At 47.7% G+C, this 16,135-nt stretch overlaps 2 protein-coding genes and 1 pseudogene across 3 annotated transcripts in view; 1 reads left to right on the top strand and 2 right to left on the bottom strand.

Moving 5' to 3' along the window:
• LOC124311979 overlaps nucleotides 1–13,834 on the top strand; it is a 29,400-nt gene extending 15,566 nt beyond the window's left edge. For both annotated transcript variants that reach the window (XM_046776354.1, XM_046776355.1), the window contains 11 exons: nucleotides 4,923–5,210; nucleotides 5,372–6,117; nucleotides 8,123–8,343; nucleotides 8,673–9,144; nucleotides 9,255–9,350; nucleotides 9,609–9,977; nucleotides 10,053–10,193; nucleotides 10,311–11,462; nucleotides 11,549–11,709; nucleotides 11,782–12,208; nucleotides 12,297–13,834. In XM_046776354.1, the coding sequence (XP_046632310.1) occupies nucleotides 4,923–5,210; nucleotides 5,372–6,117; nucleotides 8,123–8,343; nucleotides 8,673–9,144; nucleotides 9,255–9,350; nucleotides 9,609–9,977; nucleotides 10,053–10,193; nucleotides 10,311–11,462; nucleotides 11,549–11,709; nucleotides 11,782–12,208; nucleotides 12,297–13,154 (4,931 nt within the window). In that variant the 3' untranslated portion in view covers nucleotides 13,155–13,834. The remainder of the gene's footprint in view (nucleotides 1–4,922; nucleotides 5,211–5,371; nucleotides 6,118–8,122; nucleotides 8,344–8,672; nucleotides 9,145–9,254; nucleotides 9,351–9,608; nucleotides 9,978–10,052; nucleotides 10,194–10,310; nucleotides 11,463–11,548; nucleotides 11,710–11,781; nucleotides 12,209–12,296) is intronic.
• LOC124311960 overlaps nucleotides 1–16,135 on the bottom strand; it is a 283,467-nt pseudogene that overhangs the window by 94,396 nt on the left and 172,936 nt on the right.
• LOC124311988 (acidic fibroblast growth factor intracellular-binding protein B-like) lies at nucleotides 13,857–15,806 on the bottom strand. Its single transcript, XM_046776373.1, has 8 exons — nucleotides 15,636–15,806; nucleotides 15,340–15,571; nucleotides 15,188–15,269; nucleotides 15,068–15,096; nucleotides 14,886–15,002; nucleotides 14,511–14,802; nucleotides 14,216–14,445; nucleotides 13,857–14,116 (listed from the first exon to the last, which is right to left on the bottom strand). The coding sequence occupies exons 1-8, from the start codon at nucleotides 15,691–15,693 to the stop codon at nucleotides 14,038–14,040; spliced, it is 1,119 nt and encodes a 372-aa protein (XP_046632329.1). The 5' UTR covers nucleotides 15,694–15,806; the 3' UTR covers nucleotides 13,857–14,037.

Genomic DNA, 16,135 nt, shown 5'->3' with positions numbered 1-16,135 from the left:
CCTTTTCTCTGAGTTTTGGGTGTTGGTGCTGCTGGTGGTGGTGGCCATCTCTTGACTCCCTGCAATTCCCAGCCCTCGTCGTGACTAAATAAATAAATAAATCTGAAAAAAGAGTCAACACGTTGAAATGAGAAAATATTCTCAACTTCCTCAATTTGGTTTGATAAATGCTGCGAGTTTTATTTTCGGGGGTTTATTTCGAGAGTCGAGGATGGGGTGAAAGACTCTGCGTGAGTTGAAACGCGCAACTTTTTGGGAGATTTCACGGCCATTGGCCACGCCGTGTAAAAGTTAAAGCGACACGAATGGCATCGCCAGTTTCAATCAACAGAGGGGAAATATCAAAGAAATGTTCTCCCTCCCCCTTTTTCTCTCCCTCTCTTCTTCTCTCTTGCCCGTTTTCCCGTGCGTGTTTTTCAACCGTCCCCCCAACCAACTCTGGTGCGATGTGTCGGTTCCACTTTTACTTTACCGGGGCTCACAACAACAACAACAACAACAATAGTCTATTCATTTGTCGAGTCAGAGGCTGAGCCGTGGGCTCTCTCTCTCGCACGTGTCTCCTTTTTCTTCTTCTTCTTCTCTGCAGAGTGAAAAAACAATCAAGGAGGGGGGATAAGGCCGGCCGGACGGACGGATGAGGTTATTTTTATTGAATCTCTTATCTCATTGCCTCTCTTCTCTTCTCTCTCTCGTGTCTCTTGAAATCTCCGTGATTGAATTTCAAAGCCTAAAAAGGAAGAGAGACGACGGTCGTCGTCGTCGGTGTTTTTGTTTTAATTTGAAGAGTCGAGCGCGAATGAACGGCTAAATAGGCCCTTAATGCTCTCGTAATCGACCACATCGGCCAACGTGGTGGAGAGATACCGAAATAACCAACGACGACGACCAAAAAACACAAAAAAGGTCCTCCTCTCCAATGTTATATATCCTTGTTCGTTTTTATTCCTCTCTCTTTTTTCTTGTGTGTGTGTGCGGTTGGCTGCGCGAAAGTTCGTTTCACGGTCCCGTGGCTCGTGCCACCGCCACCCGTGTGTCACGAATCCAATAACAACAAAAAAGAAAGGGCCAGTCGTTAGGGAAACAAAATTCGGGGAAATGAAGAAAATGGCCATTTGTCGTTGTCGTTGTCGAGATTCATTGGAAATTCAATCAAATATAAAGACGCAACATTTGATCGAGCCCAGCTTTTCGGTCGTGTTGATTATTGTCAGTTGTTGCCTTTTGCTGGGAAAATTCCGAATCGGAGAAGACGATCGCCGTCTTTATTATCTTTGATTTAATATCGGACGCACTTGGGAGAGATTTTAAATGGGAAAGACTCGAGAGAGAGAAATGGAATTCAAGGAAAAGGAGACAATGATTCGATTCGTTTGGTCGGTACAACAAAAGGCCCGATTATCTTTTCCACGCAACACACACACACGTGTGGGTCGTGACGTGCTGCAGCAGTTTTTTCTCTCTCTCTCGCGTGTAATAGGACACACGAAAAGAAAGAAAAGATTGTTGCCATGAATAAAACGAGGGACTTTGTTTCATTTTTTTCGTCTTGTTCGGTTTCTTGTTGTTGTTGTGTGGAGGTGGTGGTGCGTTCCGACCCTCTGTGCGACTAGGTTGGATTGCGACGGCACGATTCTTGACTTTAGAGAAAAGAATGAGGTTCCAGCTCACACTTGAAAGGTTACACACAGCAACGGTTGCCTGCCATTGTCTCTTCTTTTTTCTTTTTCTGGTGGGCTCTCCCTTGAGTTTTTGAATCCGATTGGCACCGGCGCCGAATTCGAATATGGCGCGATTTTATGATCAGGGAAAAACCAAACTCCAAGAAAAGAAAATGTCGATTGAAGTAGAGCCAAATGCTGAAGGAAAATGACCCGACCACCTGGTCATTTTGCCCATTTGGTTATTTCACTCCTCTCTTTTTTCTTTCTTTTTTTAGTTTTTTTGGGGCTTATCGCACCACACGTCAAGTCTCTGGCCCAGCCCAAAATTGCAGCCCAGCTGCCGATCTCATAGGAAGTGAAGCGAAGGGACCCCCTTTTCTTTCCGAGCTGGCCAGTGCCAAAGCCACAGCTCAATAACCAAACTGGGAGTTGCAATGGCCAGAGAAAAGTGGACGAAGCCAATAGGGTAGAGAAATCAACATGACATAACAGATAATAGAGTCTAGGGTTGGGTTTTTTTCTTCTTCTTCTTCCTCGACCAGGGAAACCTCCCACCACCCATTACACCCATTACACCCATTAAAGAAAATGCGATGCCTAGGCAATACTGCCGAGTATCTAGTCTATCTCTCTCTCAAGTAGTCGGCCTGTCGTATAAAGTCTAAGTAGAGTTATGACGAGAAAAAGAAAGAAAGAAGAACCAGTTCTTGCTCTTTTTCTCTTCTTCTCCAACGCTCAATGCATTTGTGTGCGAGTTTTAAGAGCTTTTCTGTTATGCATCTGGAATCTCGATCGACTGATAACACCCAAAAACTACAACAACAACAACAACAAGAGCAGCAATTTCTCTGTGTGTGAGAAGACACAAAGGGCAGAGGCATCAGAGAGAGAAGGGACATGCAAGACGTGCAAGTTGGGCGTTGAGCGTCAATAGTCTAGTCCGGTCCCGGTCCCAAAATGGACGTGTTGACTGACCTTTCCATTTTCTTTTCTTTTCAAACGAAAATGTAGCCAACCAGAATAAAAAATGTATAATATCTCGCTCGAGAGATGGAAGGAACAAGAAAGATGACCGAGGGAAGAAGAAGACGAAAAAAGTGCTTTAAAGATGAAAAAACATGTCGTCTCGTATAATATAAAAAGCCGCTGTATTTATTTTCTTCTTCTTTGCCAGGTTTTGTGTCAAAGACTTTGAGAGAGAAAAAAACACATAGAAAAAAGAGCACGGCCATCTAGGCAACATCCCGTAAAACTTTTTTAATGGTTAGATGGCACGATCAGATAAAAGAAAAGAAGAAAATAGACGAAACTTTGATGATCCTCTTTGGATTGGCAGCTCAGGTCTCGTTCACGTTTTTTCTTCTATTCGCCTTTTTGTTATTTTGATTCAAACAACCCGCGCCACCGAGCAAGGCACCAAGAAAACTATATGTGTGTGTTTTTTGTGGAGAAAAGAAAAATAACACGAAAATGTTTGTTCAGATTCTTTTTTCTTATTTTATGCGCATTTGCTTATCTTTTCCGTGTCTGACCCTTTTGGGTTGTTTCCTTTTCTTGTCCCGTTTTGGATGAAGCATGTCGATAGTTTTATTTTTTGCCAACAGCTCTTTTTTGTGCGTTGGGATGGATGTAGTTGGCGATTCTTACACCTACTTGATAATTCCTTGTTTCTATTTCGTATAATCAAAAGGGTTTCTGCCACGATGATGGAAACATTCGAGAAACCCACGGCATCTTTCTTTCGGTTTCTTCTATCCGTCGAGTGGCGGAAACGACTTGATTGTCTTGTCTGACGTTTGATTTATTTCCAAGGGCAAACAGAAAATGTGAATCAGCCGAATGGAATTGAAGAGGGCGCTCTTGGCTTTTTTCAAGTTCTATTAACAGTCAAATGGGGTCCTCCCTTATCTTCTTTCTCTATTCAATTTTAATTGAAAGAAACGGGCCGAGAAAACGAGTCGGGAAAAAAGAGTTGGCAGCAACGTTTCTCCAGGTAGATATTTACCTATTTATATATATATAACAATAATGTTTAAAGGTTAGGCCGGCCGAGGTGATTGCTGTTGTTTTGGTTAGGGGTGAGGGACTGGAAGACGAAGAAAAGAGAAGAAGAAGAAACCCGTTAATTCTCTAAATGTTTTTTTCGGGGGGGTTCTATGTGTCGTGTTGGAGACAGACAGACTCTGCGACGACGACGACACAACCAGTTCCCATCTACTAGAGTAATATTCACCGTTATTTTTAGTCTCTCTCTCCCCCCTCTAGACTCTTTCCATCCATCCAATCCATTGGTCCTCCACAAGCCTCTTTTCTCTCTCTCTACATCTTTTAAAAGAGAGAACATTACAGGCTCTTCAAGACAAGTTTTCCCGTTTCTACAATAAAGTTTCCACTTGAAACGAAACAAAAGAAAATAAAAGTTTTGAACAAAACAACGTACAACCCAACTGTTAAGAGGGAGAAAACAAAAGGAAGTCTGCGATCTCTCTCCTTCTCTGTGTGTGAAAAAAACGTTTTGAACTCTACTGAAAGTTTAGTCTTTTTTGTTTTAATTCTCTGTGTGTGGATTATTATTTATACGTAACCTTCTAAAATTTAAAAATAATAAAAACCCCTTTGTGTGCCGGGTTGGAGGGAGTTTGACGTCCGCTTCCCCCCCACTGGCGAAGGTTAAATTGACTGTGTTGTAAGGCTGACACCCATTGCAACAAACGTTACCACACGACAACACAAATGTGTGCTTGGGCGTTTCCCCTTTTCGTGTTTGATTTTGACATTAGCATGCCGGTCACGAAGTGATTAGCTCGTGTCTCTCAACTTGTTTCTTCTCTTTTCGTTCGTTCGTTCGTTCGTGTGTTTTTCGTTAAAAAGAGAAAGAAAAAAAATTGACATTTGATTTTAAAAAAACTTTTGATTTTTTCTCTTCAACGTGTGGTGGAGAGAATGTTGGGTCGTCCCAAGTTTTTAGTGATGCGCCAACCAGCAGTGTCCCGTCAACTTGTCAACGATCCATCATGAAACTCTGATGAGGAGTTGTATAGCCGGTTTTGATTATTATTTCTTTTTTCTTTCTTATTCCGCCACCACCAAAGGTTCTTTTGCTTGTTAAAAATAAGAAAGAAAATTTTTTATTAAGATGGGCATTTTCCCAGCCATTTGAGCTGGGCGACTTGCCTTTTGATTGACATTTGCCTTGATGAGTGTTGATCGCATTTTGACTTTGCATTTTGTTCTTTTGTTTATTGCGCGTTACTCCAGGCTCGTCTAGCGATTTGGTGCCGACGCTAATGGACATTTTCGACTCGATGATTGGGAATCAACAGGCCCCTCATCATCGTCATCCTCTTCACAGCATGTCGCCACCTTCGCCGACGTCGGATTCCTCGTGCGCATCGTCGACGACGACGTTGGCGTCCGCTGGCAATCTGTCGTCGAATCAGCAGCCGCCGCGCCATTTTCCCGTTTTGAAAATCGTCGAGCCGGGCGATTCGCCGCTGATCCTCCAGCAGCAAATGACGCCAAACGCCGTCTCGCCACTCGCCAATGGTAATCATCGTCAATTCTGAAATATTCGTTCGTTCGTCGGTTGGTTTTTTGACGGTCGCCGACTGCTGGCGCAAGCTGCAGACGCCCTTGGCTAATTGCCGCCCGATCGACTTTCCTCCGCTAATGTCTTTGTTTGTTTGTTTGTTTATGCCAAATCAAAGACGGGCCAGCAGCAGCAGCAGCGACTAGTAATAACGCGATACGGTCTGGCGGCAGCGGCGGCGTCCGAAATGGAATGGCGACTTGTTCCTCGTCGTCTCCTCGCCGTTCCGTCTCTTTCCGCTCGTCTGAATTGGCGCCAGCCAAAGAGGCGGCGGCGGCGGCGGCCATGACGTCAACGACGTCGACATCGTCCAGGTGTGGCAGTTCGTCTTCCTCGTCTTCGTTGACGTCACTGGCGGCGCCAGCGTCCAGTGTCCACTCGGTGGCCACCACCTCATCGTCTTGCTCGTCACATTCGACATTGTCGTCCTCGACTTGGTCCGCTTGTGCAGACGGCGGTGTCGGCGACGGCCATTTGAATTCAGACGAGAGTCTGGACGTCGTTGCTGCAACTTGTGGCGTTGGCGTCACGGTGGCCGCTGCTGCAACTCCATCGGGCGCATCAGCGGCGGTGGCGGCCGGTTCAGGTTCGCCCAGCCGGCGACCGCGAAGCAGCGCCGTCAACAGCGATCTCCATCATCTGAGGCACTCGGGCGACTCTGGAGACAGCGGCGTGAGCAGCCCGGGCCCGCCCAGCTCGGAGGCATCGGAGCAGAAACATTCGGGCGAAGAGGAGGAAGAAGAGGAAGACGCGGACGAGGAGGACGACAGAGGCAGCGACAATCTCTCGTACATGGACCGCGTCGTCATGGAGGTGGTCGAGTCCGAGACCGTCTACGTCCGCGACTTGCAGCAGGTCGTCGAGGTAATGCTCAATACTTTTGGTTTTATTTCTCCCATCCGTTTTCGTCACTTCAGCCGCGTCAAAGAACAAAAGAAACTTTTTTGTTTTTTCTTTTGTTTTTCACACCATGTACAACAACAATCGTAATCATCGTCATAATAATAATTATTATGCAAAAGGGTGGCTGGGTACTGGGTAGGGAGTTTGGAATATACGGCCATCCGGCCGGAAGTGAGGAACGTGACTTTGCATGGCGCTCACATGAGCGCACGCATATACAAACATTTAGATGAAATATGAGCGCTAAGCGAGGAAAGAAGAGAGAGCGGCCATTTTTTCAAACATGGTCGAGTGGAATATGAGCCCTGGGGGTTTGAGCGAGAAACAAAAACAAAAATGAAGAAGAAAAAGTTGAAGTTCTCCAGCCGTTGTAGTTTGAGATGCTATGGTGGGCCTCCAGTCTGGTTGATGAAGCCATTTGGCTCCAAGCTTTTAAAAAAATAAAAAAAGGGGAAAAATTAGAAATATACGGCTACCACTTTTTTTCTTCTTCGTTCCTCCTCCAGCCGTAGAGTCTCATCTTTTTTCTTCTCTTCATTTTTTGGTGGGCTTTCTCTTTGGTCAGATTCTTCATTTCTTACTCCTGCCTCATTTTCTACCCGGCTGCCGACTTTGAACATGAAAAGAAAATAATAATAAATAAATAAAAAAAAGAAGAAAAAAGAGTTGATATAGTCGATGGCAGAAGAGAGAAAATACCTTTTGAGAAAAGAAGAAAGAAGACCTCTTTTATTCTTGTGCTAGGCTGTGGCCCCGTATTTGGTGATGTATCTCGTCTTTTGTGTGAGCAGCAGCACACACGTATGTCCTTATAGAGAAGAGAGTTAGACTTACTTAGGTACGGGTCAGACATTGAGGCAAAGATCTATTCCATCATCATTATTATTCATGACGAGAAATGCCACGCAGAGGATAAAGCCAAGCTGCAGGACTCGCCAGGGAAAAAAATAAAAGATTGTCTTGACTCAACCCCGTCCGTCCCCATACATTTGGCTGTTGTTTGGTCGTCGTCGTCGCCATTGCTGCCTCTTTCCAGCTACTACTACTTCACTTTACTATTTTCTTCTTCTTCTTCTTCTGAAGAAGAAAAGCTTTAAAGAACTGGGCATGGGGATAGAGGATGCATTGATCATTTATTCATCGTCTCTTTTTCTATCCGTCTTTCCTCCTTTCTCCACTCTCTCCCTCGCCATCTCCCGTTCGTTCTCATATCAACACCCAGCCCGACGATTCCTCTTTCCCGCAGGAATGAGGTCTCGGGGTTCGTTGGACTCGTTCGCCCTCCAACCCCCATGCCAGCCCATTCCATCGACAAAACAAACGACTCACGAAAAAAGAATTTCAGTTTTTTTTTTCCTAAGGTTTTCCAGGGGTGCGGGGGGGGGGGGGTTAAGTTGAAAGAGAAAATGCAGAGAGAGATGCCTTTTGTGTGTACCTCTTTTGTAGTAGTAGTTGTTGTAAGAAGGAAAGGGCCCAACCCTTGCCGGTGGCGAGAAGTGAGTCGATGATTCAGGTGAGACACTCTGCCGTGTGTGGGCCAGCCATTTTCTTTCTCTCTCGGCTGCCGGTTGGTGAACGAACGGAAAGTACAAGACGCGTAACATGTCGTAAATCGCTCACGTCTCATCTTTTTTTGGGGGGAATTTCTCGACACGTCCCAATAATAATGAATCATGTACTACTTCTTTTACTTCTTGTGTTGTTTCTTGTCCTGGGAAAAACCTCCCCCCTTCCCATGTATTGTCGAAACGATGTGATGGGGCGCGACAAGGAGAAAAAGGAGAATTATGACCAGAGGGTCTAAATCATGGAGAAACAAATGGGTAGCTACTTTACAAGGGAGATGCGAGATTGATGACTCGACTCGGGCGGCTCATCATTTCCATCTCTTTTATTTCTTTTCTTTTTCTTTTATTTTGTTGACGACTTGTCTTGAATGTTCTTGTCTTCCTTTCTACTTTCCCAGGGTTATTTGTATTTTTGGCGGGACGAAGGGGAGCGAGCGCCGCTGAGTCCCGAACAGGCGGTCGCCCTTTTCGGCAACGTGGACGACATTTACCGTTTCAACAGCCAATTCCTGACGCAACTGCAGTCGTGCGGGCTCGATCCCGTCGAGGTGGCCCGCTGTTTCGTCCGCAACAATTCCGGCTTCACCATCTACACCGACTACTGCACCAACTACCCCAGGTGGGCTCTCACATTGTCTTTATTTTCTCCTTTCCTCTTCATTGTCCGTCTGGATGGAAAAACTAGCCACCATAACCATAACTAATGCAATCCAGCTTGGCATCTCTTCTCTCTATATACCTGCCCAGTTCTCAGCCACCCACCACACATGATAACAAATCACCCATCCATCCAATCCATCCATCCATCAATTCAAATTTTCTCGATTTATTTTCTTTTGGTTCCCCCCTCTCTGCTCAGTTGCTCAGGACGACGCCCCATTTTCTCTCCTCCACGACACGACGGACTGAATTTTTTTATTTTCTTGTTTAATTTTTGATTCAAATTAGGAAAGTGTCGGTGCTGACAGATTTGATGAGGAACGAGGCGGCCAGCCGGGCGTGTCGCGAGAGGCAGACGCAATTGCAGCACACGCTGCCGCTCGGCTCCTACCTGCTCAAACCGGTCCAGCGCATCCTCAAGTACCACCTGCTGCTGCAGAACATTGTCAAGCACTGCGACCGATCGCAGACGCCCGGCTACACGGACATCATCGTGGCCCTGTCGGCCATGACGGGCATCGCTCACCACATCAACGACATGAAGCGAAAGCACGAACACGCCGTCAGAGTCCAGGAGGTGCAGAGTCTTCTGGACGGCTGGCCGGGCGAGGACCTGACCACCTACGGCGAACTGGTGGCCGAGGGCTCGTTCCGCATGTACGGAGCCAAGGCGCCCCGTCACGTTTTCTTGCTGGATCGCATGTTGCTCATCGTCAAGCGAAAGGAGGACGGCACTTTGGGCTACAAAGTTCACATCATGGTATGTACATTCGGATGCCAGTGCCCAGTGCCAGCTAGCCGGGCAGCTGTGGTCCCGAATTTTTTGGCCAGACTCGACATGATTATCATACCCGTTTATCTCCTTTGCAGTGTTCCAATCTCATGCTGATTGAGAGTGTTCCAGGCGAGCCGCTTAGTTTTCACGTCATCCCGTTTGACAACCCGCGCCAGCAGTACACCCTCGAGGTATGTTAATGAGAATGAAAATGAAATATATGGCCAACAAAAATGAAAAAACAAAAATTCAGTGCAATTTAGTCCAATCTGGGTTCTTTTCTTTCTCTTTCTCTCTGGGTTTTATTTTGTTGTTTGTTTGGTTATTAATGACCACCCAAGGAAATATGCAAATAGCGTAGCAACCAACGCAAAAAAGGCCTTGTACGGTCCAGTCAATTCACCATTTGTCATTGACATTGTTGTTGTTTTTTGGTTTGGGAAAAACAGGCAAGGAATCTGGAACAGAAAAGGGAATGGGCGCTGCAATTGAAGCGTGTCATCCTGGAGAACTACGACGCCGTCATTCCACACCACGCCCGCCAATTGGTCCTGCAGTTGGGTCAGGACCAGCGGTGCAATCAGGAGCGGCCGGCTAGCAACAGCAGCAGCCACGGCTACGACCGAGGAGACTACGCTTACAGCGCCACCTCGTCTGGCAGCGGATCCTCGTCGGCCGCTCACCACCACGTCAAGAGGCACCAGCACTCGGCTCCCGAATACCTGGAGAGGCGCAAACACTCGACCGCCGGCCTCACGGCCAAAGGTCGCAGCCGCAAGGGTCGAAAATTGAGCCACGACGGATCCAGTCCGCGTGAAGTGAGTCTCTCGTTTCCGGCATTTTTAATTTAATTTTATTCTCTTTATTTTACTTTTTAAAATTATTTCAAACAGTCGCCGCTCATCCCGCGACGATTGCGCAGGAGTTTGGACTCGCGCGACAGGAGCGTCAGTCAGGACAGGAGCGACGTCGATCACGAGCGCAAGTGCAGTACGCACAGCTGTCCGTCGGCAGCCGAAGCGGCTAAAAATAAGGTACTTTCTAATTAAATTAAAAAAAAACACTGGCGACTTTCGGCACGGAGGAATTGAACCTCAAATGTTGTCTGTGCGGTTGTCGCTCTCTTTTTCATCCCCCCGTCAACATTTCAGGTGCGGAAATTTGGAGCGTGGCGGCGTCGGTCTGAACCTTGTCGGGAAACGAGTCAGGTTGTGAGCCAGAGTGAAGCGGAACCAACGAGTTGTACAAATGCTGGGAGCGGCGGCCTCAGCAGCAGCGCCGTCAACGGCAAGATGCGTGACGAACAACTGCGGGAATCGAGCGGGACGCTTCAAGTTGAAATTGCCGGTCCGTCCTCGTCCAGGGCGGCGGCGTTGGTGGCAGTCGACCCGGAACCGCTCATGCTCCTCTCACCGCCACCGCAACAACTGCAACAACTACAACAATTGCAACAACTGCAACCGCAGCGGATAGTGCCCGAGAGCCTGGAACGCATCGTCGAGCAACTAGTGCTGCAGAATGTGGAAATCCAACGGATCCTGCAGCGCAAGAAGCGGAGGGCGGCCGAGCGCCAGCCGTCGGCCTCGTCGTCGTCGTCCTCGTCGCGTCCCTACGTCGTCCGCTCCGAGTCGACGACGCTGGACGAGGGCATCTACGACACGCTCCTCTCGCCGTCGGGACCCGGCAGCATGATGGAAGCGGTCGGAGGCGTTTTGTCGGACATTGACGGCGACTACGTCACGATCCGGGCCGAGGGCGGAGTGGGAGGTGGACACTTTAGCCGCTGCCATTTGCGCCGCTCGCTGGGCAACAAGACGCCAGAAAGTATGGCCGACTCGTCTCAATTGGCCGGCCTTTCCAACGCCTTTTCCTGCCAGCAGCAGCTGCAAAAGGCCACCCTCAGTCGCTCGCTGTCGTGTCCAGCACGTGGCCAGCAGGCCGTTCGAGTGGCCAAGAAATCGGAAGCCTCGATCGCCGAGAGTGGCGCCACCGCCGCCTCGCTGGCCACAGTCGGCGGCCGCATCCAGAAACTCTTGAACCACATCGGCTCGCCGGATCACTGGTCCAACTGGATCCGTTCCTTGTCGCCACCGCAGCGGAGGACTTCGACCGACTTGCAGTCCGTCGAGCCGGATGCCAGCAGCACCAGCCGGAGTCGCTCGAGGAGGGAACCCATCGACTTGGACGTCGATCCCTTGAACATATCGACCAGCCCTTGCGTGCCTTCCGTCTGGCTCCAGATGCAGAGCGAACATTTGGCGGAGCCGGGCAAGAAATCCGGTTCACTCCCCCGCAGTTTCCAGGTTGGTGATGGACGATGGCTGCCCCTGCCCCTCAACAACTCAAATAATAACCAAACGTCAACCTCTTTTTCTATTTTGTTTTGTAGACTCCACCGGATGTCAAGTCTCGTTGGATGGATCGACCAGTCACCATCGCATCCGATCGTCCGGCTCCCATCGACCTTCAGACGGACGCCCTCGAGCTCTACATCCGCTCACAGACAGAGCGGCCGTCTGATCAGACGGATCAGCATTCGACTACCGAAGGGTAAAACATTTGATCTTTTTAGCTCCTCCCCCGTTGAGATTAATTTCCGTTTCTCCTTTTTTTGCGGTTTAGGTTCGACGACAGTTTGACCGACATTCCCAGTACGCCTCGCGTCAGCACGGACAACATCCACGTCCATCCGGATTACAAAATCTACCGCAGGAGCGCCTCCAAGTCGTCGCTGAAGACGGTCTTGTCTTCCGTGTCCTCTAAGCTCCGCTCGGGCTCTGAGCACTTTTGGGGGTCGCTCTTCAGTTTGAGCCACGACGACAGCGGCACGGCTTCCTCGTCGTCGGCCGGCCGGCAACACAGCAAAGTCGTCCACTACCTGGCCAGCCGCTACGCCCATTTGCTGAGGCAGCGTCACAACAGCCTGCAGCACAACGGCAACAGTCCAGCCGCGGCCGCTCACAGCGCCGCCGTGGGCGCCCGCATCGCCAACTTGTCTGATTCGACTGATTACGTCATCCCCAAGTACAGCTGCTCACCCGCAACGCCCGTAAGTCGATCTTGCCCACTCTCGCCCAGTTTTCCTGATTTTGATTTATTCAATTTCCCGTCATCTTTTGGGCATCCGATTGGAACAGAGTTGTTATTCGACGTCGCGCTCGGACCTGTCGTCCTCCAAGTCGACGGCCTCGCTGGCCTCGAAAACGACGTGGTACGGGACGCTGGAGTCTACGAGGGACGCGGCCATGCAGATGATGATGATGGACTCTGACGATTCCGACAGCGACCAAGAGGACGACGAGGATTCGGCGACGGGCATGGACGGCTTCTTTTACGAGCGAGCCTTTGAAGCCGTCGAGCAACTGCTGGACGGGGCCGCCGCCGATTGGTGCCGCGACAGCGCCATCTTCAGCGATCGGGACGAGACGGGCAGCGTGACGGAGTCGATTGTCGTCAAAACGAAACCGCCGCCACCTCCCGTCGCCTCCAAATCGCACCGAGGAGTCCACAACGGACAGCAGCAGCAGCACAGTCGCCATCGCGGGATGGCCATCCTGGATCGGATGCGATCGCTGGAGGAGAACGGCGGCAGCGTCCGTTCCGGCGGCAAGGAAGTGTCGGCCAGCGCTTCGCTAGAAAATCTGAAATCCATCAGCCAGCGTCGTATGGAGCTGAGTCAAGCCGTTTCGTCGGCTGCCAAAACGCCGGGCGACGAGAGCGAGACGAGTTCCCAGCATTCGACATCCACCGTCAACACGGTAGTGGAAGTGCATCCGGCCGGCGGCGGCTTCTCTGACGATGTCGTCGACTCGCATTCGCCCGTTCACCAGCGTCGAACTGGCGCCACCGTCGTCATGGTCCGCTCTCAGCCGAGGAAAGGGCCCGATTCTCTTTCTCCGACAGCCTCTTCTTCTTCTTCGTCGGCATCCGCCGTTCCCTTGCCCAAGGGTTGGGTGAAGCATATTATCGGGAAATTGCAAGGTGACGCGAAATAGCTTTGATTTTCTGGTTTCGTTTCTTCTTCTTAGTGAAAAAAGGGAGAGAAGAATGAAAATGACTAACACGTTGCTTCCTTTAACTTGATAATAAGCCCCGTGCAATCCTCCACCAACAGTTTTTCTTCTTTTCGTTGAAATTTTTTTTTTACCTACCTCCTCCTCTGTCTTTGACTTGATGATCACCAAGTCGAATGCCCAGTGGAAAGACACACTGCGCAATTCCTTTGCAAATCGACACGTTAAATCGATTTCCCTTGCCAAAACGAAAGCAAAAAGAAAAAAACATGATTCCTTTTTTCGTTTGTTGTTTTTTGAAATCTCGCCAGAGCACTTGTTCCCGCCTCGTCAAGAAGCGGAGGACATGTCGCAACAACGACAGACGAGCGCAAATTTACATATTTAAAAAAAAGAGTAACCCGCACAAAAAAAAAGTTAAAAATAATAATAACAAATTACACTTGACGGGTATGTTTAGTAAAAGAAACCTCGCCCCTTATCGATCAAACTAATTAACATTATTACACCGACTCGGTTATTTAACACTCTCGTTCCCCGATTTTTTTGTTTCAAACTTTCCGTACTCCCACACACATACACTTTGCTTTACGAATCGTTTCACATTTGTATATAATACCCGACCTAGTCAGTTACAAGCAATACAAGTTTCTATCTATCTACACGGATGTTTCGCCTTTGTCGTTTGACAATTTCCAAAAGTTTATTTACAGCGTTAAGCGGATAATTCTCTTACGTAACACCTGCTTCAGAATTTTCCGTGTTGACACACGATGAAACGGAGCGGAAATAACAAGGGGCATTTTCCGGGTCGCAGGAGACGGTAGGTAATGAAGGTATTAAAGCATCTGATTCGACACACGAACTAGTTGTGGTAGATTTTGACTAGGCAGCTGGAAATGACTTTCATGTAGCGCTCCCATACGAGAGCCGTCGCCGAATCGCTGTGCATCAGGGCAGCAAAAATAGTGGAAAGAATGAGTTAAACGAAAAAAATTACATTTGACATTCTGACCGTCGTAATTCGTAATAAGATACTTTACCTTTTAAACAATTGAACTCCGGCTGGTGTGTAGTAGTCGAGGAACAGTCTCAAATCCCTTGATGTCCACCTGGCCTGCCTCAGAGGCTCGACGCAGCGCTCCACCAAGTCCACAAAGAGGGATCGCAGTTCTCTCGATCTATTGAGATTGCCGGCCAAGGACACGAGTGAACGTGAATGCGTCTTGAAAGAGGATTCCATGTCGGCGTAAATCTTATCCGTCAGCCGTCCCTAAAGCGGATGGAATGGTTAGTTTCACACGTCCTGACATCAAACCGAACACGGAAGATTATCACCTTGAGCTGAGAGCAAACGAGATGCTTGTGCTCTTTTTCTTTGTCGAGGAGTATGCGCACCTCTCTCAGGTCGTGCAGGAATCCCCTGTCGACATCGAGATCCGTTTCGATTTCCGTTTCCGTTTCCAACTGATTCCTAACTAAAGTCGCATTATGACACGAAGCAGTCGAGGACCAGTGAACGATCATCTGATGAGCACAATGGTAAAAATCTCCGAAATTCAAGTACTGAAGTTTTCTTTTGTTGGTTTCGAAACGGTTGACGGCCACAAAGACCACTGCAGCATATTTCCTAGAAAAACGACAGGCATTTCGTCCGATGAATCATGCAATTTTAATAACGACACCGGTCTAAAGACAGACGCGGAAACTTACTTCGACAGTTCAGCAGAGAGAAGAAAGTTATGTTGGATGTTGTGCACTATGTGACCTGGCATCTCTTCGACAAGCTTGTGTATACGCTTGACATTGTCAAATTGCCTCCTGCAAGACCTGAGGAAATCAATCCATTGACGATGATTTAATAACAGAGGTACTGACCTATTAACTTGTTGTACCTTAGAGATATTGCTGTTTTTTCAGAAACCTAGGCAACATTTAGAAATCACATTACATTTTACCACACACACCGCAATGAACAGGCTTTCAACCTTCTTTCATCATTTTTAATGGCTCACCTCATCCAAATCTTTCCGATGTCTTGAGGAGAGCTTCTTCCCCAGGACCTCCCTTACAACTACATCATCCAATTCGTAATATCTAATGATTAAAAATGAGAATAAATTGCAAGTGAAATTGATAATGCAATTGACTAACCATCTAGATATACCTTTCAATGAGCAATTGCTGAGTGTCTGCCTCCATTTGAAATGTCCACTCTCCAGCGGCAGTTAATTTGAGTGGAGTGTGAAGCGTCTTTTCCAGCATGTGAAATGTTCGATAATGGTCTAGTACATCTGACATCAGGAGATCCATATTAGCCCCCCATTGCTGAAGTATTCCTCTTTGCTGTAAAATGTCGGCGGCCTCGTGAGAGGAATTGCCGTCGACCCAGAGTTGATCTAGAAATAATATATCCAATTATATGGTTGGGATTTTCAATTTGATAATGTTTTCAGTTGCTACATATTTCAGGGTCGATTATAGTGGAATTGCCTACAAATACGTCAACGCTGCATTCCATGTTAACGTAATCGGAAGTACTCAATGAAAATTGTGCCGTAAAGGGATTTAGACAGACAAATAGAAACAACAATCTGAAAACAACAATGAATAGCAAGCAGACTACGGTCTGATAGCCAAAGGCAAAGCTACGATCGATACTTTCATAGACGGTGTTCGATATCGCCGCTAGGCGAATCAAATTTTGAAATTTAAGCAAAACAAAATTTCATTTCCGGAATCCGGACTAATTCGCCATTACTGATTACGTGATTCAAGCACATGATTTTTACTGGGAAATCAAATTTATATCCTTCCAGTTATTACTCATTTACTAGACCTTTATTCTAGGTCATGTGAATTATTTTTCCTCCTACTGGTTAACTGGATTCATGTTAAGAAACTAAAAATTAAGTAAGCCAGATTCATGCGGTGTTCTCTGTAAAAATATTACATTTAATATT

Source organism: Daphnia pulicaria, chromosome 8, assembly GCF_021234035.1.
Source record: "Daphnia pulicaria isolate SC F1-1A chromosome 8, SC_F0-13Bv2, whole genome shotgun sequence".
Taxonomy (NCBI): domain Eukaryota; kingdom Metazoa; phylum Arthropoda; class Branchiopoda; order Diplostraca; family Daphniidae; genus Daphnia; species Daphnia pulicaria.
Note: the sequence above shows the minus strand (reverse complement) of the source record. Positions and strands in the feature narration are given on the sequence as shown.